The sequence below is a fragment of the Passer domesticus genome, chromosome 12, assembly GCF_036417665.1.
Source record: "Passer domesticus isolate bPasDom1 chromosome 12, bPasDom1.hap1, whole genome shotgun sequence".
In the NCBI taxonomy this organism is placed as follows: domain Eukaryota; kingdom Metazoa; phylum Chordata; class Aves; order Passeriformes; family Passeridae; genus Passer; species Passer domesticus.
In genome coordinates this window covers 839,689-860,384 of record NC_087485.1, presented here as the reverse complement: position 1 = coordinate 860,384, position 20,696 = coordinate 839,689, and the positions used below count along the sequence as shown (strand labels likewise).

The following is a 20,696-nucleotide window of genomic DNA, read 5'->3' as shown; positions in this document are numbered from 1 at the left end:
GGCTTCTGTCCTCCTGGGAATAGGGGAATGTGTTCCCTTTGCCTGCCAGCCTGAGGAAGGGGCTGGGTCAGGCCAGGGAGTGCAGAAGGCACCTGGGGTTTCAAGCCATCCTGAGTCAGACTCTTGATGTGAAAGGCAGTGAAATGTCTGTGCCACTGGAGGGTCCTGGCCCTCCTGTCCCATCCTGAGAGGTGCTCAGCCGAGAGTGAGCTCCTGCTGGGCAGCAGCCCCTTTTTGCTGGGTTTGTTACGGTTTTTAGTGAGCGTAGCTGTGGCCTTGGCTTGGTGTTCCTGTGGCTCTCCTCGGTGGGCAGGGCAGTGTCCTCGCTGCTGGTGACACCTGTGGCACTGCGTGCCAGGCTCCTGCCTGCCAGGATGCTGCTGCCAGGCATGCCTCAATGCAGGGGGAAAAGTCCCAGCTCTGAGGCCGGGAGCGTGGCAGGAGAGCTCAGGGATGAGGCGTGAGCTCCCGGGAAGGCAGTGGGAGCCCCTGAGCTGGCAGCCCGGCTGTGGCAGGGCAGCCGGGGCTGCGGCCGCGCTTTCGGGCTCCTTGGGGCCTCGCCTGCCCGGGAGAGGTGGGTCAGGGCCGGCCCAACCACCGACCGGGCTGGAGCCTTCCCGGAGCCGGGCTGCTCCCAGGGCTCCCATAAAACAGCTCGTTAGCCGTGGCACGCCCCCGGCCCCGGCCCCGGCCCCTGCGCTGCCGCCGCTGCAGAGGCTGCTCTTTGTTCCCGGCTCCGGAGCTCCTGGCCCCGGCAGCGCCGCATCCCGGCTGTGTGACAGCCCCTGCGGGGCTTGCTGCTCCCGCTGTGTGCTGGGTGGCACCACGGGGCAGGGCTTTAGGGATCCCGCAGGGTCCCTGCTGCGGTGTCCCAGGCAGAGTGGCTGGAGCTGGATCCTCCTGGGATCCTCCAGGACACCAGCAGCAATTCCCAGCCTCTGGAAAACTGCAGCTCCACCCCGTCGTGGCTGTGATGCCAAAGGAGCTGTGCTGTGCTGTGCTGCATGTCCCAGCAGTTCGTGAGCTGGCTCTGCCATGGCCAGGATGTAATCCCACAGAAGTGGCCATCCAGCCAGTAGGTCACTAGGGGGCTTGGAGAGTGCCCCTCCCATGTCACCTTCTAGAGGAAGGATACAGAAACCTGAGGCACTCCTGATTATCCCTGGCAGATAAATGGAGTGGGACACAGTTGTCTCTAAGCTGCTGGTGGTTGAGGTTGGATCAGCAGCAAAGGCAAAACTTCCCTGGGGAGACTTTCATGGGGCACTAAAGATTGTCCCTTCCCTTAAACTCTGGGTTCCTTTTTGGTTTGGGAATGTTTCTAGAAGGTTTAGCTTGCCCCTTGCTTGTTCCTGGAGGGTTTGTAGCCATGGCATGGAGTCATTCCTTCTGTGAGAATGCACAAAGGGTGAGCCAGTCTTCACCTGCTCGGCACCAGGGAGTTTTGATTCATCCCAGACAAAACCTGGATGATCACATGGAGCTGTTGGAATGGGAACCGGCCTTTGCATCCAGTGGGACTGGGCAAAGAGCTTGGCACTGGTTTGGGAAGCTGAGACACTGGGAAGCTCATTTTGGCTGTCTGTCTGAAAACCTTCTGGGATGCAGCTGTGGAGATGGAGCCACCTCACACAGGGTCTTCTAGAGGAGCTGCCCATCCTGTGAGGCAGCTCCCTGGGGTCAGGCTCGAGTGGTTCCTGGGGGTCCCAGGGCTGGGGCTCAGCCCGGGGCCGTTATCACACCGGCCGCTCCCAGCCTCGTTTGTGGAACCGTAAATCCGCTTAATGGGCTGGGTGGGAATTCCAGCTCACCTCTGCTAAATGGGAGCTCTGATGCTGCGTGCAGGGCACTGGAAGTAGCTGAACTGAGACCTTATTCAGGACCAGCTCAGCCCCCGACCCCCTCCCAAAATAATAATAATCCCTCTGACATTCTGGCAGCCGGCGGGACAGAGGCAGCCTTTGTGCCGGGCCCGTCGGGGCACCCGCCGTCGGCGCAGCAGCAATGTCCCTTTGTGCGTCCCGCACGCTGCACGGGGACAGGGAGTGGAAGGTTCTGCCAGTGTTTATTTTCTTTAAAAAAGCTGGAGGGGGGGAGAAGGAAGCCGGCTGGGAGGTTCATGTTCACATCCTCCGCTCTGAGACACCTTGTCTTTGCGCCTCAGCTGGGCGCCCGCACAATGAGCGCTTGTGCGGCCCCGGAGCGCGGCGCGGGGAGGGGGATGGAGGGACCCTGGAGAACAGGCGGATTCCTACGGCTTGGAGGAGCCAGGGGGGAAACAGGGGCTGGATTTGTTCTGGTTTTTGGCCGTGCTCAGTAGCATCTTCTGTCTCAGGCTCTTAAAACTGTCTGTGAGGTCGGTTTTCCATGGAAGCACGCGGAGTGCAGCTCCGCGAGGCAGAGGGGAAGACCAGGCTCAGCAGGATCCCTTGCTGGATGATGGTGATCAGTGACAGAGCTGTGCCCCTGTTGTGCAGCAGACACTGCCTCTTGGCACTAAAAACTGGAGGCTTCCCTCAGATCCACAAGTGCCGCCTGTCCCACAGCCCCGCGGTCGCTGCAGGCCCCGTGTCACTGCAGGCCCCGTGTTCACTGCAACCCCGTGTCACTGCTTTTTGGGGGGCCTTGGAGAAGGAAGTGTCAAGTCCCAGTGCGGGACAGCTCGCAGGTAGAGGTGGGACAAGGGTTCCATGGGGGTGTGCTCCCGTCCTGCTCCTGCTGGCCCGAGCCGCACCCCGTCCCCGCGTCACACCGGCACAAAGCAGGTTGCTAAAAAATGGTGCCATTGTGTCATGAGCAATCCGTGTATAATGAAAATATTATTTGAGCAAATGAGTCAGGAAGCGTCTGGGCTAGTGTCCCAGGCTGGTGCAGCCAAATTTTTCTGGCCTTCTGCGGCGGGTGTTTCAGTCTGGCTGGCACTGGCAGGCGTTGCTGGGATGGGGTGGGTGCTGAGGGCTGTGCTGTGCCCCCACTGCCCCCAGGGACCAGCAAAGCCAAGCTGATGAAGCCACACTGGCTCACACAGGAGGGAGTGGAGCTGGCAGCTGTCTCCAGGAGCCTCCCAGCCTGTGGCACTCTCTCCAGAACCTTCTGTGAATGCAGTCCAGTGCTGCAGCAGAGTGTTCCCGTTTGGGACAGCCCTCTGTGCTGGTTTTGTTCAGTGGAGTCAGTGCAGGGGGGTGTGGATGGAGGGATGCTCACCACCCTGCAGGACTCCTCTTGCCCCTTGTGTCATCTTAAAGGAGCCCCTCAGTTTGGGAAGGACTTTGGGATGCTCAGGTGTGCCCAGAGGAGGGCGGCGAGGCTGGTGAGGGGCTTGGAACACAACTCCTGTGAGGAACAACTGAGGAACAACTGAGGGAGCTGGGGGTGTTCAGCCTGGAGGAAGAGGAGGCTCAGGGTGACCTTATTGCTCTCTGCAGCTCCTGAAAGGTGCCTGTGCTCAGGTGGGGTTGGGCTCTTTCTCCAGGCAGCACTGACAGAACCAGAGGACACAGCCTCAAGCTGTGCCAAGGGAAATGTAGGTTGGATATTAGGAAAGAGTTTTTTATGGAAAGAGTGATAAAGTTCTGGAATGGCTGCCTGGGGAGGTGGTGGAGTCACCATCCCTGGATGTGTTAAAAAAAGATTGGATGTGGCACTGGGTGCCATGGTTTAGTTGAGCTGTTGGGGCATGGGGTGGACTTGGAGGTCTCTTCCAACCTGGTGGTTCTGTGAAATCCCTTGGCTTTCCTGCTGGCCCTACAGCCCCATCTCCTGGATCCGTGAGCGATGGGGTCTTGGTGTCACAGCCAGAGCCCCTGGGGAGCTGAAGAAGGATCTTCCTCAGGGGCAGGTGGTGGGACTGGCTGGGCTCTAGGTGTGTGTAGGTGTGTGGTCACCACTGGTGGCGCTGAGGGCGCGGGCACATTGTCCTTTGGGGATGGGGGAGGCCCGGGAGGCTGGCACGGGGCCGGGGCAGGGCAGCCCCCCCTGCCAGGGCCGGTCCCCGGGGCTGACTGGGGGTCTCTCTCTGCAGTGGAGAACAGGCAGCTGACCCTGGACCTGCAGGCGGAGAACAAAGGCAGCATTGTGTCGGGCGGGGAGCTGACGATTTTCCTGGACGGGCCGGCTGTTGCTCCGGGCAGCGTTCCCGACGGCACTGCCGGCACGGACGGTGAGTGCCCGGCCCGCAGGAGGCGCGGGGCACGCGGCTGTCCCGGGCCAGCCCCACCTCTGCCCCGGGAGACCCCTGCCCACCCGGGCCAGCCCCACCTCTGCCCCGGGAGACCCCTGCCCACCCGGGCCAGCCCCACCTCTGCCCCCGGGAGACCCCTGCCCACCCGGGCCAGCCCCACCTCTGCCCCCCGGGAGACCCCTGCCCACCCGGGCCAGCCCCACCTCTGCCCCCGGGAGACCCCTGCCCACCCGGGCCAGCCCCACCTCTGCCCCCCGGGAGACCCCTGCCCACCCGGGCCAGCCCCACCTCTGCCCCGGGAGACCCCTGCCCACCCGGGCCAGCCCCACCTCTGCCCCCATGAGACCCCTGCCCACGCGGGCCAGCCCCACCTCTGCCCCCGGGAGACCCTTGCCCAGCCCCACTTCTGCCCCCTGTGAGACCCCTGCCCAGCCCCACCTCTGCCCCGGGAGACCCCTGCCCACCTGGGCCAGCCCCACCTCTGCCCCCGTGAGACCCCTGCCCACCCTGGGCCAGCCCCGTGGGCTCCTGCCGGGGTGAGCTGTGGCAGGCGTGGAACAGGAGCAGCCACAGGCTCACAGCAGCCTCCCCAGCAGCCTGGGAGGAGCAGCTCTTCCCCAGCCTCCCTCGCTGGATCAGCCCCCTCCCTTGCTGGCTGTGAGGGCTGGGAAATGGTGTCAGTGTCTGCTGATCCACTCACGAGAACTCCCCATGCCAGAGCACCTGTGGGGTCATGGGCTGGTGGCTGATCTCCCAGGGCTGCCAAGAGAGCAAAGCTTGTGCAGAGCAGGGGTTGGTGCATTGCTTTCCCTTGGCTCCTTCTCTTTGTCGCTGGAAGACAGAACCTGTGGAGTCTGGGAGCTGTGGATGCAGTGCTGTGCTGGCACTGCCAGCTCTGCAGAGTCCTGTGTCCTGCTTGGGGTGCTGGGAGGTGCTGGTCTGTGTGGTGTGAGGCAGGGGGCCCTTGGGTGCTGGGGGTCTGTCCTGCAGGGCATGGGGCTGTTGTGCTTTTGGGAAGGCAGGAGGGAGGAAGGAGGGTGGATCTGCGGGTGGTTCAGTCCTTTTCTTCCCCTCGTTCTTCCCCCATGCAGGGTCCCAGGTGGCTGGGCGGGACCCCACGAGCACAGCTGTGGCCACGGAGGGCCGGCACCAACCTCCCAGCACCAACTGCTTTGGCAGCAGAGCGAGGTGAGGGTCCCATGCCGTGTGTCCCCTGCTGAGGGGTCGCTGTGGCTGTGCTGGATTGCCCTTGTGCTGTGCACCCCACTCCAGATCCCCCAGTGAGCCCCTGTCCTGCAGCACACAGGTCTGTGCTGGGCACAGCAGAGCTGGGAGTGCAGAGGGGTGACTGCACAGCTGGGCTGTGGCTGGCCTGAGCCTCTCCTAAAGTGCTGGTGTCTCAAGGAGCAGCAAGTCTGTGATGGCTCAGAGAGTTTCCACCATTTGTTCCAGCTAAAAAATGATCTGTCTAAGAGTGGGGCAGTGAGCAAACCAGCAAAGTGGGGTGCCTTCAAATGGGGATCACAGGAACCCCAGCACTTGAGCACAGCCCTGGCCAGCACAGTGCTCCTCCAGGCAGTGGCCAGAGGGAGATGCTTACGAAGGTCCAGGGAGAGCAGGAGAAGCAGAGCTGCAGGGAAATAGCAGCTGCTTCCAAAGGAAGTGAGCTGCTTGGGCAGCAGGCCATCCTGCAGCTGGCTCTGTGCCCTGCCCTGCCCTGCCTCCTTGCCGGGCTGGAGTGGCTGAGTGCTGCTCCTTTTGGAGCTGTGGTTACTGAGAGACGTGTCACACTGTCAACATGGAGTTGAATTTAACACCTATTTATATTTCCAGAGCATGGCAGTGGCCCAGCAGCCTGTGCAGATGTTCTGGGTAGGAGTGTGGCTGTGGAGCCTGCAGCCTGTCCGTGGGAGGTTCTGCGTGGCCCAGGCTCAGGAGCACTCTCAGCTGCAAGCTTCACGCCTGGAGCTCTTCTGCTCCTTCTTTATCTGCTGGGCACACAGCAGAGTTGATGTTTTTGGCTCAAAAAGTGACCTTGTCTTTCCATGTTGTGTGTTCATCTCCCACCCGGGGAGGGAGAGGGATGGAAATTGGGAGCAGTTTGTGGACACAGATTCTGCCCTTTTCTGGTGGCTGCTCCTGTTGATTCCTGCTGTCCAGGTAGAGCCTCCCCAGGGGTGGGAAGTGCTCAGTGATCTGGCTGAGCTGGGCTTAGCAGGCACTTAGCAGCTCTCAGGAGGTGCTAGAAAACCTGCAAAAAAATTCTGCTTTGGGAGGCTGAGCCTGGGCACTGTTAGCTGCCCGTTCCCCACTGCCTTCCCATCGGCTGTGAGGAGTTTGTGCTTCAGCTGTCACCTTGAGTGTGGTGAAGTCTGGCCAGGACTTGTGCAGGGCACCCTCAGACACCTGCCAGGCGTGCCTGCCACCAGCCATGTCCCCTGGCTGCCCTGCTGTGGAAACCTCCGAGCTAGTTCTCAGTCCAGGCTGTACCTCCTGAATTTGGGGTTGTTCTGGACATCCCTGCTCAGTTAGGTGTGGTGCTGCTCCGTGGGGCAGAGCACTGCTCTGTACCCACAGAGGAGGCAGCTGCACGCTCCAGGGTGGAATGTGGGTCCCTTGCACTTGGGAATGTTGTTTGATGGTTGCTGTGTTTATACACAGAGCCGTGTTTATTTTCTTGGGCTTGGTGATGGATGCTGGCAAAGTCACTCAGCGGCAGGATGGGAAGAAAAGGGGCATTCTTTGCTCCTCAGCTATTTCCACACTGTCCCTGCAAGGGAAATTGCTTGGTCAGGGCTTCTCTTTCTTCTCCTGAACAAATGTCATCTTGGGATTTGCTGCTAATCTTGGTGATTGGGTGTGAAATTCCACAGCCGGGAGAGAAGGAGCTCTGGCTGAGAGCTGGGGCCATGGGTGCCACAGCCCCTGTTTGTGGAGGCCCTGGCACAGGTTGCTGAGAGAAGCTGGGGCTGCCCCATCCCTGGCAGTGCCCAAGGCCAGGCTGGACAGGGCTTGGAGCCCCTGGGACAGTGGGAGGTGTCCCTGACCATGGCAGGAGCTGGAACAAGAGTGAGCGTTCAGATCCCTTGGCACCCAGACTATTGCATGATTCTCTCGTTTGGGTGCTGGAGGATGTGGCTGCCTCCCCCCTTTGGCAGGGACTGGGGGAATTTCTCAGCTCCATGTTTTGGGGGCTGTGCTCTCGCCCCTGCATGGCACTGAGGCTCTCTCTGTTTCCCAGATTGTGCCCTGCTCCCCAGAGCCAGCGCTGGCTCCAGCCTGTGCTCTGCCCTCCTCCTCGGCCACAGCTTGGGCTCTGCTGTGCTGAGTGAGACTGAGGCATGTGCTGCCACCTCTGCTGCATCTCCTGAGGGACCCTCTGGCCATCCCAGCTGCAGGAGCTGGCCATTCCTGGGTTTCTTGGCTGGGGTTCGTGCTCACGAGGGGGCTCTGCCTTGGCAGAAGGGGAGGAGGAAGGGTTGATGTCACCTGGCCAATGCCACTTTACTGTTTGGCATCATCTGCCCCAGCCCAGGAGGGGCAGTGGGGCAGCCAGCCAAGGTGCCCAGGTCGATGGGGGACAGCAGGGTCTTGTCCCCGTTGTGGGAGAGGGGCTGCCATCCACACACCCCTCTCCATCCCACCCTGGCTGTTCCCATCCGTGCCCTGCCTGCTTTTTCCTTGCTCCTATTTTCAGCGCACGCTCCCATCCCGCCGTGCTCTGTGGCCTTGCTGGGTTTGTTTCCAGTGTCTATTAAAAGACAATGCCCAGATGGGAGCACTCGTGGGAGGGCTGGGCTGGGCTGGGCTGGCTAATTCAGGCTGGTAACCCTGTGCCGCCGGCTGGAAACATCCTGTTTTGGTTTCTAAAAACTCCCCGGGCAGTTCTGAGCTCATCTGTGCTGAGCAGGGCAGGGACCAGAGCCCTCCAATGCCAGAGAGGTTGCTCCCAGTGGGGCAGGCTGGTGGCACCTGCCTGCTCCCCTCTGGCCAGGGCTCTGGGGGCTGTGCTGCCTCTGGCCTCACCGTGGGCGGAACTGTGGGGAGAGAACCCAGCCAGCTTTTGGGAGGTGGGTGGCACCAGTGTGCCCTGCTGAGCCCTGGCACTGAGGGGCCCCCTTCACCTCCTGGTGGGGGAACAGGAGCCTCTTCTCTCCCCACAGATGCTGGGTGCTGGTGGCCAAAGCAAACCCCAGCACGGGGCCGTGTCTGGGGGCCAGCTGGGGTTCCAGGGAGCTCACTGTCTGAGGAGCCCCTCCACGAGCCCCTGGCTGGGGCTGCCCTCCTAGGGGTCTGTGACTCACTCGAGTGGTCACAGCAGCTCCTGCTCTGCCCGTGGCTCTCATCTGATCTATTTTCAACAACCATCTCCTGCTTTCCCAGGTCTCCTCCCAGTCCCAGCCCTACCATGAGCTGCTCCCCGAGGAGAGCAGCCTTGGAGTGAGTGGGAGGGTTCCAGTTGCTGCTGAGTGTGGCATGACTGATCTGTGCCCTGTTGCTGCCAAGCTGCTGTCCCCTCCCAGCACCAGCCCTGAGACTTGGGGACAGTTTGTGGGTTTTGCCCTTTTAAGGTAGATTTTGGCTGGGAGAAACTGATGTCCTTTTCCCTGCAGTCTCTACCCTCCGTGGTTGCTGCCTGGGCTGCCAGCCTGGGTGGAGCTGCCTGGGCTCTGCCTCTGCTCCTCAGCCCCCCAGATTTGGGATGACAGCATCTCCCTCACAGGAACGAATTCTTAAGGTGAAACCCAGCTGTTTCAGGAGTGCCTTTGTGCTGCCTTGGGGGCCCTGGGTGGTCCAAGGCAGTGAGTTTGCTTGGGGGAGCTGCAGGTGCTCTGCCAGTGAAGGCTGGGCTGCCCTGGCCGTGGAGGACAGAGACAGGTGAGCTCCAGGGTGGCAGTGACCCCAAGAGACAGAGCAGCTGCACCTGAGCTGGCCACAACTCGTGCTGGGATTTCAGCTCTCATCTTTCCTCACTGTTTGTTCCCTCCTTTTCTGGAGGCCACAGCTGTCCTGGGAGCACCTTCCTCACCTGCCTCTGCACTAGGCTTGGCGCCAGGCAGGAGGCACTGGAGAGGGTCCCCACCATGGTGCAGGACCCGGGGCTGGTGTGGGATCTCCTGGGATCTGCAGGGGTGGCTGGAGCAAGCTGGGATCCACTGTGCTGAGCAGGGGTGTGGCTGTGAGCATCCAGGGCCATTCCTTGGCACATAGAGTGACCACCTGTGAACAAAACAAGCTGGTGTCACCCAGGTGACCCCTCCATGGGTCTCTGCCACCAGGTGTGTGCCAGGACTCTGGGCAGAGGTGAGCAGGCAGCACGAAGCTCCAGGCACTGCCCTGAGCAGAGGCACGGAGCTGTATCCTGGCCCTTCCCAGGGGACAGCGGGGGCTGTGCTGGGTGGAAGCAGCAGAAGCCCAGGGTGAAAGCAGGAGTGCTGTTTTCCATGTGATGTCTCTCACCTCCTGTGCTCCTCCCTTGCAGGACGCACCGACATGCGGCCGGAGCAGCCCGGGGAAACACGGGGAGTGGAGAGCAAAGTCCCAGCGCCAGGAGCCGGCACCGGCAGCAGGCCAAGAGCTCACAGCACACCAGCACAGCCACCAGCATGGCCAACGGCACGGCCACCAGCATGGCCAACGGCGTGGCCACCAGCATGGCCAACGGCGTGGCCACCAGCACGGCCACCGGCACAGCCAATGGCACGGCCACCGGCATGGCCAACGGCGTGGCCAACGGCACAGGTGACCCGTGCTCGTGGGAGGTGGGGACAGAGCTCGGGGCTGTTCACTGGGCAGAACATGAGTCTCTGCTGAGATTCGTAATGCATCTTGTAGTGCCTGGGAATTTTGTCCCTGTGCATTGATGGGTCTCATTCTGTCTCTTCTACAGAGCGTCTGTAGCTCTTCAGTCTCCCTTCCATGAGGGTTTTTCTGCTTTTTCCTATAATGCTTCTAAATGTTAGCTCTAGCTCCTGGAAATATGTCTGCATCCCTCACTCCTTTGTTTCTTGTTCATGGGTTTTTATAAAGCTTTTGCTTTACCACTCCAGCCAGGATATCTGGTACCAAAGGATCTCCTCAGTTGGGTGGCCACGTCTTGGGGTTTTGGTATCTAATAAATATTCCTCTAACAAATTCCCTTTCATTTTTTGCTCTGCATTTTCCTCCTCAGCAGTTTTTTTTTTGTAGTTTTCCTTTGCTTTGTCTCTCCCCTTTTCCAAAGATTCAGTGGAATCCAGCAACACGTAGCTCTTTCCAGTGCTGTTGACTTGTGGAGCCTGGGTTTCACTCTGCCTCAGGGGAGATCCTGTACCCACTGTTTTGGGGCTCCTGCTCATTCCCCGAGTTCCCATCTGGGATGCAGCATGTTTCCAGTGGCAGGAGAGACCCTGGGCACAAATGCAAAGTGCCACGTCAGGATGGAGGCGATGGCAGTGGTTCCCAGAGGGGTCTGGGTGAAGCAGGTGCTGCCTTTGCCGCAGGCTGGGAGCGCTGAGAGTGCCGTGCCCGGGTTGTCACCCACCAGGAGCTGTTTGCCACCCACCACGAGCTCTGCTCCCCAGGAAGGTCAGCCAGCCCTGGTGCCCTCCCTGTGCTGACCCCTGCCCTCTGCCTTGCAGTGAGCGGGGACGCCGTGGCTGCCGCGGACGTGGATGAGGAGCGGCCGGCGGGGGCCAGCGTTCCGAGCCCGGCGGCGGCGGGCACGGCCGAGGGCTCCTCTGCTCCCGCCCCTGCTGCCCTGGGCGGCCCCAGGGAGGCGGAGGAGGCGGCCTCGGGCCCCAGCGGCCCCCCGGCCCGGGCAGCCCTGCTCGCCCTGGATGCTCTGCCCCCCGGGTAAGCTCTGCCTGCAGCCCTCGGGGAGGGGGAGCCAGCTGGGGCACTGCTGTGTTGGGGACCAGGGGCTGCTCTGGGGGGGAAGGAGCTGCCCCAGCAGCTGCTGGAGATGCTGGTGCTCAGCAGGACAGGGAGGGCCTGGGGCAGGTCCAGGGATGCTGTGCCCCTTGCCTGGCACAGCCTCTGCTCCCTGTCCTGCCTGCCTGCCCAGGACGCTCTGGGCTGGGGTCTGGCCTGTGCCCACTGGTGTTTGGGCACTGAGCAGTGGGTGGCATCTCTGTGCCCGTGCAGCAGCAGAGCCCTTGGCTCTCACGGGGCTGCTGAAGGGATCAGATCAGTCAGAGGAGAATGCCCAGGAGACAGCGTGGATTTTCAGGGAGCTCCCACTGAGCAGGAGGGCACGGACACGCTCTGGGGACACCACAGAGACACTGGCCACTGCTGGGGACAGGGGCCAGGACCCCAGTGGTGCTCATTCTCCCTGGTGTGGATGCTGCTCATCCTCCTCCTCCTCCAGGGGACGTCGGGAGGGGGCTGGAGGGGAGTGGGAGCTGCTGGCTCAGGGTGGGGGGCAGCACTTGGGGTCTGGGCTCAGCCCCCAGTGAGCTGCAGCTGCACCGTTCTCCCCTTGTGTCAGACCCCCTGAATTCTGGGCGGGGGGTGAAACGGCCTGTGTTTGGGATGAAGGAGCTGTTTATTTTGCTTTGGCTGAGGCGATGCCTGGAAGGTCAGGCCCCGCTCGCGTGTCAGTCACAGGTAATTAGGGTTAACGGCTCACTGTGCCTTTATGCACAGGGTGTGTGAGGGTTTCTGTTCTCCTGGCCTGGGCGCTTCCTGTTTCCAGGCAGCTGGAAAAGTCCAGTGCTCTCAAAAAGGCCTTTATTCCAGCCAGAGCTTAAGCCCCTTTCTGCTCCTACCAGGTAGACTGAAGGTCTCCTTTTCCCCACCTGGGGCTGGAAACAGGCTGTTGTTTCTCTGCTGGGGTGGGGAAGCCTGCAGATACCTCCTGGTCTCTGGAGGCACCTTTGGTTAGCACCTTTTGTGCTGGCTGTGGGATCTGTAGGGGGAAAGAGGGCAGCATGAGCTGTGCTTGTGCTGTGCTGGCCTGGGCAGGGGAGACCAGAGATCGAGGGCTTCCCAGGTGAAGGAGAGTGGGGACTGGAATGCATTGGGGTCTCCACGGTGTGAGCCCTTCCAGGGAGCTGCCAGAGCAGGTCCTGGGCTAACGGGATTTGCTGATCTGGGATTGCACAACACTGTCCCTGGGGTGGTGTGAATGAGCTTCTGCAGTTCTGGAGCCCTGATCCAGGGAGGCTGGTTTTTGGCGGGCTCACCTCACCACGGAATTATTCTGCCTAGTGGTTTGGGGCCCAGCTGGGGAGATGGGGATGCAGGAGAGCCCCTTGCTGGGCTGGCTGTGAGAGCACTGCAGGCCCATGGGGCGGCTCCTGCTCTGCCACTCCGGGAGCAAAGTCCTTGCAGAGCTGCCAGGCACCTCCCGAGCCCTGCCCTGTTCTCTGAGCGTCTCCTTCCTTCCCTGGGAGCGTGGGGAGCACTCACTTCAGCCTCTGGAGGGTGGCCTCAGCCTCCCTGCTGGTCCTGGGCTGTGACAGACGCTTGGTTCGTGCGGGGATCCAGAGCGATTTGCTGCACTCACATCTCTGTGTCTCAACATCTGCACCAGGTGTGGCGGCTCAGAGGCATCCCTCACACAGCTGGGAGCCTGTCCTAGGGGCTGGAGAGGGCTGGAAGGAGATCTGAGTAATGCCAGCCCAACAGTGCCCAAAGCCTCCTTCACATCCTCTGGGCAGCGTTCCCCCGGCGCCGGGAGCGCGCGCGGTGCCGGAGCGCCCGAGGGCTGGGGTCCCAGCCCGGGGTCCCAGCCCGGGCTCCCAGCTCTCCTGCTGGGCTGTCCGAGCAGCCAGGGAGGGCAGGGGAGGGGGCTGCCTGCACCTGGATCCTGTCAGGGATGGTCCCGTGTGGCACAGGCGGCAGGGCGGGGTGCGGCGCTGCCCTGCCCGCACAAAGAGGTGCTTTATGCTGCCTGGCAGAGCCCACGGGCTGTGGTTTCTTACGTAAGGAGGGCGTTTTGTTTGGACTGCAGGGCCGCCTCAGCTCTGCCACTTCCAGTGCCTGTGGCTCCTTGCATCCATGGCCACTGAGGGCCTGTGGGCAGCTGGAGGAGAGCTGGCAGGGACTGGCATGTTGGGTGCTTTGTGGTGCTTGTGGGGCGAGCTCCCACCATCCAGCACTCCCAAAACCATGGATCTCCCATGCTGGGGGCCCTGTGGAGCTGGGCAAGGTGTCTGAGCAAGGATGGGTTGTCCCCAGTGTCCCCATCCCTGTGTGGCAGCAGTAACCACAGTTCATCAGCACTGGCTCACAGGGAGAGCCAGCTCTCAGCAGATTCACTCCTCACATCACCCAGGAGCTGCTGGTGTTTGTGAGCTGCTGGAGTTTGTGAGCTCATCAGTCTTTTTACAGGGGGTGAGGTGGGGACAGGGGACATCAGGCAATAGCTGCCACCACCAGCAGCTCTCCCCAGTCCCACGTGGCTCTTTGCAGTCATGAGGGCAGCCAGAGGGATCCAGAAACCTGGAGGAATTCTCATCATGGGAGTTCTGGTCTCTACAGCTGCAGGAATGGTACCCTCCAAGTCCTCAGAGCTGTATGGATCAGAGCATCTGTTGTTAATGAGACTGGAGGAGCTGTCCAGGGCAGCTCCACTGCCCTAGAAGTGCCTGCACACCTTCTGCCATCCTCCTCGTGTAGACCTGCTAGGACACCCCAGCTGTGCTGATTTTTTCTTCAGAGATTTCACTCTTGTTTCACCTGTCCTGGTGCTTTTATGTTCATGAAGCACCAAGTTCATGGTTTGTGACCAGGAAAGCAGGTGGTGTCAGGCTTGGCACCCTGATGGTGCAGGGCACAGCAGGCCCTGCCTTGCACTCTCCCTCAGGGATGCCCACGGTGTCTCTGACCCGTTCCAGGGAGGAGGAAGGTCCAGTGCTGCTGGCTGGAAGCACCATGTGTTGCATTGGCTGCACAGAGGCTGCAGTGCAGCTGAGCTGGGTCACTGCAGGTGTGTGGCTGTGGTGATGGCAGTGCTGTCCCTGGAGCTGTGGGGCTGAGCTGGGATGAGCCCAGGCTGTGGGGCACCAGCACATGGAGCAGCTCCATCCCCAGGGCTGCCTGCTGCCTGCCAGCCTGGGCTGGCTCCCCTGCTGCCACACAGAAGCTGCTGTATTAATTTCCTGGAGCTTTTTGTGGTGATTAATTGAGACAGATGATTGAATGGGGAGAGAGGCCTGTGGGAGCAGAAGTGTGGCAGGAGAACACTTGATCTGTCAGCAGCTGCTGGCTCGCCTCCTCTGCTGCAGGATAAAAGCTGACAAGAAAGCACGGGCTCCACAGAGCATTTACCTTTGCCAGGGGAAATTCATGAATGAATGCACACACAGAGTGGTTGCAGCGTGGCCCTGTGAAGCCAGGCTTGCTGTCACTGGGCTGTCCTGAGGCCACCCCAGCCTGAGCACCATGGCCACACGTGTGTTTAAGCTGCAGCTGTCAGCAGCAAGCCCAGGGCTGCAGGGAGAGATCCCAGCCCCAGCTCAAACACTCCCCTTTGAAGATGTATTAAGAGAAACCAAACAAAAACATCAGAAACACAGGGCATAAAACTGACCCTCTGTGAAATCCTATCTGACCTTTCTGGGGAAATTAGGAATTTATGCTCCTGTTGTGCCTGTTGAGGGGGCAGAGTGCTCAGCCCCTCTCCCCATCCAGGAGGCCCAGTAGCTGCCACGCAGACCTGTCAAATGAAGGCTGGAGTGCCAAGGGGCTGGGCTCCCTGAGCAGCAGGGATCTCTCTGGATGTTCTTGGTGCCAGCAGGTGTCACCTGCCTCATGACTGCATTTTCCTTGCAGGTGGGAGCAGCGGGAGCTGCCAAATGGCAGAGTCTACTATGTAGACCACAACAACAAGACCACGACGTGGGAGAGACCCCTTCCTCCAGGGTAAGGGGCTCGGGGCTCCAGGCCTCGGATCAGTCGCTGTCTTGGAGGGGTGGCTGTTCATGGCATCCTGGTGGGAGCTCCACTGGTGTCCCAGCATGCTGCCAGGCTTCGTGTGCCCTTGCAGGGAGTCACTCATCCTTTGTGTTTCCTTTTGCTGGGTCCTTGGCCAGAAGAGCCCCTTTAGGAGGGAGAGCAGTGGCTGTGGAGCTGGCACGGAGCCCTTGTGGCACGGGCTGTCAGTCTGCAGCACCCCAGCGGCCCGAGCCACGCAGTGACAGCTCCCTTGGTGCTCGCAGGTGGGAGAAGCGCGTGGATCCGCGGGGCAGGTACTACTACGTGGACCACAACACGCGCACCACCACGTGGCAGCGCCCCACGGCCGAGTACGTGCGCAACTACGAGCAGTGGCAGTCGCAGCGCAGCCAGCTGCAGGGCGCCATGCAGCACTTCAGCCAGAGGTTCCTCTACCAGGTGGGAGCTGGGGTCTCGCCGGGCTGCCCGGGAGCTGGCTGGGCTGTGTGCAGCAGTGCCTGGATGGGAGCTCGCGGGCTCTGAGCTGCCTGCAGAGGCCTTGGGGGAGTGACTTGCTTTTTGTAAGCTTGCATGGCCCTGGAGGGTGGTGGGAGGTGTCCTCAGCAGCCTGTCCCCAAGGCTTCTCCAGTGCCAGTGTGGCCAGCCACACATTCTCCTGTGGCTCCCATCAGACAAGCCTTGCTGCTGGCCTGTGGGGCTGCAGGACCTGCTGTCATGAGGGAGCCATGGGAGCCTGGTGTGTAGCAGGACAGGAGGCTCTGGGGCCTGAGCTCGTCCCTCCAGGGCTCTGTTGGGCTGAGGGCAGCGTGGCTGGGTCCTGGAGCTGCAGGCCTGGGGTACAAGTGGAGAGGGCTGCAGGAGCCAGGGACCAGAGAGTGCAGGGAACAAGCTGGACTTGGCCAGCATTCTCCTGCTGTATCTGCTGCTTCCCTCTGTTCCTGGTTTGGGCTGAATATTTGAATTTCCTTGCACAGGGAATGGTCTCAACCATTCTTTTCCTGGGCAGGGGCCACTCTGTCCTGGCCATACCTTTGCCATGGATCTGGACCCAGCTGTGGGGGGTGAGCACCTCTGCTGACCTGAGCAGTGCTGGTGGCCGTGGGCTGCAGGGAGAGCAGTGCTTGGGACAGGGACAGGGCCAGGGCCAGGCTGGAGCAGTTCTGCCTCCTGGAGCAGCAGTCCAGCCCCATGCAGGGGTGAACCTGCACTGGTCCAGAGGCAGCTGAACAGCTGTGGAGGGAAGGTGGGCAGCGTGCAGGGACCGACTTCTCATTGACTTTTGTCTGCTCAGAGAAAGCCAGGAGTCCCAGCTGGGCCTGGAGTGAGCTCAGGGCTCCATCCAGGAGCTCAGCTGCTCTCTGGTGGGGGGTGTAGAGCAAAGTGCTGTCTGTGGGACACAACCAGGCTCACTCCTGGGGCTGTGAGAGCAGCTCAGCCCCTCTTGTCCCCCTGGATGTCTCTCCAGCCCTTCCAAGCCTCCCAGGCAGAGCTGCACCCCCGATGCTGTGCTGTCCCTTCAGCAGGCTCCCCTGGGAGGGGCTGTCACCGTGCCCAGGGGGCTGGGGCTGTCCCTGCTCCTGCCAGCGCCAGCCCTGGAGCTGCTCCAGGCCCTGGCGACGCCACGCTCTGCCGAGGGAGGGGCTCGGCCTCCAAATTTAGCCTGATGGAACGATTGTACTTTTTGTTTGAGCTCTGCTGCCAGCAGGGATGGCTCCTGCCCTGCCTCCTGCCCCAGTGCTGCTTGACCTGCTCCTGCCTCCAGCATCCCTGTGCCCTCACTGGAGGGCACGGTGCAGGGTGGTGAGCAGTGGGGCAGAGGTGGGCAAGGCACAGTTTGGGGGCTCGGGTGGAGCCTGGGACACTCCCAGCAGATGCCCCAGTGCCACATCCTCTGCTCAAAGGGTCTGGGGGCAGGTTGTTCCCAGGGCTGTGGGGAGCAGCAGGAGCTGCCTGGAGCTCTGCCCTGGTGGCTTTCATTAGCTGTTTTGAGGTGGTACCCCTGGACACGACACATGCCTGTGTGGGCAGCCTGTCCTGGCGGGAGGGAGTGGACACTGCCCCAAGTCCAGCTGTGCTGGCCACGCCAGTCCTGGCACTGGGGCTGGGTACAAGAGGCAGAGCTCTGAGGGGCACAGACCGTGCCTGGCCACCCTCGGGGTGCTGGCTGCCACCAGCTGTACCCACCCAGGTTTGGGTGCCTTTCTGGCAGCGGGGGACCGGGGCTGCCCCGTTCCCAGCCGGGTCTGGGCATTCCCTGTGCCCAGCTGACCGGGATCCATCCCGGCTCGGGAGGCTGGACACAGCCCCCTCCCGCAGATGGGTTCGCACCTTTTGGGTAACGATGCGCTCCCATTTAACCATTAAAAGCCCTTGCAGGGCCCCTGCTGCCCTGCGCCCCGGGGCCCCTCCATCCGCGGGGAGCCCGGCGGGGTTTGCAGGCAGCGGGCAGCCGTGCCCCGTGCCGGCCGGCCCCGCGCAGAAAGGGGCTTTGTGCGGGCGGGCGGGGCCGTGCCGGGCCGGGCCGGGCCGGGCCGGGCCGGGCGCATCCCGCAGCCCGCCGAGGAGGAGGGGGCCGCCGTCCCGCCAGGAAGCGCGGGGCGTGGACAGCGCTTGTGGCAATGATTTCATTGGAAAGGCCTGCGATATTTTTTCCCCTCTTGTGTGTGGTTCTTGGAGGAGGCTGGAGGTGTATGTGCAGGCGACGCGGAGCAGCCGCGCACGTCCGAGCCCTCCGGGCCGTGCCGCTGCCCCGGGCCGGCACAGCCCCTGCCCCTGCCCCAGCCCTGCTGAGCCTGAGCTCCTCGGCTTTTTTATTTTCTTTTTTAATTTATTTTTTCATTTGCTTTTGCTTATTTTGTTTCTTTTTTTAACTCCCCCCTCTTGAGTGTGCGAGGTTTTTTTTTTTAGTTCCCCCATTCCACTTCCCTGGCTCGTTTAGTTTTTTTTCAGCTGTGGGCCAAGGGGAGGCGAGTGGAAGCGGGGCTGGCCGGCTCACCTCTGCGTTCTGCTCCTCCCAGCCGTCCCGGCTCTGGGCTTTATTCCGTGTTTGTGCTCTCTCTAGTCCTCCGGAGCCCCGTCTGACAATGATCCTCTGGGGCCCCTTCCTCCCGGCTGGGGTAAGTACTGCACCGCCTCGCCTGCCCCTGCGAGCCCCCAGGGGACACTCGTGTCACCCGCAGCAGGACCCAGCTCCGTGCTGCCAGCAGCTCCCTGCTCCCGTGGCTGGGTTATGGGGAGGTGAAGGGTGGCCCTGGAGCCAGCACTCCCTGTGCTCAGCTGCACGTGGGACTGACTCTGCCTGTGACTAGCATGGTCTCTTATGTGAAATTCAGCTATTTTCCCCCTGCCTTCCCCTTTTCCTGGAGGAGTTCCCAGCCTCTCTCAGCTGCTGAATGCAGAAGTGCTTGAGATTGCTCTGTGGATTGGGGAAGATCCCCAGCTTGGGGGTGGAAGTCCTTGTTTGTCCCTGCACCCCTCCCCTGATGAGCAGGGATCTGTCCCACTGCTGTGCTGCCTCCCGGGATGCTCTGCCTGGCTCTGGAGCAGGGCTGGCAGCTGGCAGGAGCAGAGCTGGTCATCCCCAAATGGCCCAAGCATCGTGTGCTGGGACATTTTGAAAAGCCCTTGTGCCACCCCAGGACAGAGAGACCCGCTCCATGTGAGAGCATCCCTGGAGAGGGCAGGCTGGGATGCTTGTGGGTGCACTGGGCTGTGCTGTGCCAGAGAGAGCAGGAGAAGGGTTGAAATTGTGGGAGCTTGGAGCAGGACAGAGGGGCCAAGGCTGCTCGGGCAGTCTGCAGGGACAGTGGTGGAGCCCTTGCTGGGTGTCCCCTCTCTGTCAGCAAGGAGAAGGGACCCGTCCCCAGTGCCAGCTGGGCAGGCACAGACCGTGGGGTGGGGTTCCCAGCACGGATGGGATCCCTGGGATGACTGCAGTCCTGGCCATCATTTGGGGGCTGCTGCCCACAGTCCAGGAGTGAGATGGAGCGAGGGGCTGGCACTGGCCACAAGGGTGACAGGGAGGTGACAAGGTGTCCCTGCCTGCTCGGTGCAGGGCTGAGCAGGGGGAGTGACGCAGCACATGGAGGAGGAGGAGGTGCAGGGCACACGCAGTGCTGGGGAGGCAGGGGGTGTGTGCAGGGCTGGCTGGGCTGTGTGCTGGAGCTGTTTTGTGCCTGTGTGCAGCACAGGGAGGTGTGTGTGTTCACACACGTGTGCACTGGAGCACGGCCATGCAGGGAGTTTGGGAAAGCACCTGTGGATCCACGTGGAGGGGTACTGCTGCGTGTCCCAGGAGGGGCTGTGTGTGTGCCACGAGGGTGTGTGCCTGAGCACAGCCCCTGTGCTGGCCTGGCAGCCCTGCCTGTGCCCTGGCACCTCCCCACGCTGGCGCTGCTGGGCTGGGGCAGCTCGGGCACGTGGAAGGAATGTGGGGTTTATCCTGCCTTTCCCAACCGAGCCAGGGGGGTGGAATGGGGGAGCTGACAAATTTCCTGTGAGCTGGGAAGGGGAGGGCTGTTCCAGAACTCCAGCTAACGCTGTCTCTCCCTTTTCTCCTAGAGAAGAGACAGGACAATGGGCGAGTGTATTACGTGAACCACAACACCCGCACCACGCAGTGGGAGGACCCTCGCACGCAGGGGTAGGCGGCCGTGGGGGGAGCAGCCTTTGGCAAGGTGCAGCTCTGCAGGGACCTGGCCTGCACGGAGGCCACGTGTCCCACAGGTGGAGGGGGGCTCTGACAGTGCCGTGGCCGTGGCCGGAGCGCTGCCCAGGCAGGACTCCTCTCCTGGGGTGTGGACAGCCGCTCGCCAGTCTCATGCCATGAATCCTTCCTTTAGCCTGGCACAGAGCTGTAGTTGAGGGGGGGACTGCCCAAGGCCCTGTCTGAGCCCTTCCTTGCCAGCAGGATGATCCAGGAGCCGCCGCTGCCGCCGGGCTGGGAGATGAAGTACACGAATGAGAGCGTGCGGTACTTCGTGGACCACAACACCCGCACCACCACCTTCAAGGACCCGCGCCCGGGCTTCGAGTCTGGGTAAGCCCGAGCAGCGCCCCCGGGGGCTCGTGTGGGCTCTGACTGAGGGCAGCTGCGCCCCGGTGACCCCCATCCCACCCGGCTCCTGCCGGGGCTGCTCAGGCAGCAGGGTGTGACCCCGGCCCTGCTGCTTTGGCAGGAGCAAGCACGGCGGCTCCCCGGGCGCGTACGACCGGAGCTTTCGCTGGAAGTACCACCAGTTCCGCTTCCTCTGCCACGTGAGTACAGCGGCTGTGTGGCTGCCCTGAGCCCCGTGGGCAGGTGTGGGTGAGGAGAGCCCTACCAGCCTCACACAGCCCCGTGCCTTTGCCCTGCCTGCAGTCAAACGCGCTGCCCAGCCATGTGAAGATCAGCGTGTCCCGGCAGACGCTCTTTGAGGACTCCTTCCAGCAGGTAGGGAGGTGCCAGGGCCGTGGAGCCAGGCAGGAACCAGGCCGTGGAGCTGGCCAGCAGGCGTGGAGCTGGCCCTGGCTGTGGTGACACTGCCCTCTCGTCCCCAGATCATGAACATGAAGCCGTACGACCTGCGGCGCCGGCTGTACATCATCATGCGAGGGGAGGAGGGCCTGGACTACGGTGGCATTGCCAGGTGAG

General features: G+C 62.0%; 1 protein-coding gene across 2 annotated transcripts in view; it reads left to right on the top strand.

Annotated features, from left to right (window-relative positions):
• Positions 1-20,696, top strand: part of WWP2 (WW domain containing E3 ubiquitin protein ligase 2) — a 30,971-nt gene that overhangs the window by 3,639 nt on the left and 6,636 nt on the right. The window contains exons 5-16 of one of the 2 annotated variants that reach the window (XM_064386529.1): positions 4,022-4,159; positions 5,272-5,368; positions 9,663-9,922; positions 10,801-11,014; positions 14,942-15,031; positions 15,328-15,502; positions 18,126-18,180; positions 19,625-19,706; positions 19,974-20,102; positions 20,242-20,320; positions 20,424-20,495; positions 20,603-20,691. In XM_064386529.1, the coding sequence (XP_064242599.1) occupies positions 4,022-4,159; positions 5,272-5,368; positions 9,663-9,922; positions 10,801-11,014; positions 14,942-15,031; positions 15,328-15,502; positions 18,126-18,180; positions 19,625-19,706; positions 19,974-20,102; positions 20,242-20,320; positions 20,424-20,495; positions 20,603-20,691 (1,480 nt within the window). Of the gene's footprint in view, positions 1-4,021; positions 4,160-5,271; positions 5,369-9,662; positions 9,923-10,800; positions 11,015-14,941; positions 15,032-15,327; positions 15,503-18,125; positions 18,181-19,624; positions 19,707-19,970; positions 20,103-20,241; positions 20,321-20,423; positions 20,496-20,602; positions 20,692-20,696 lie in introns of both variants that reach the window. The other variant, XM_064386528.1, reaches the window with a different exon arrangement.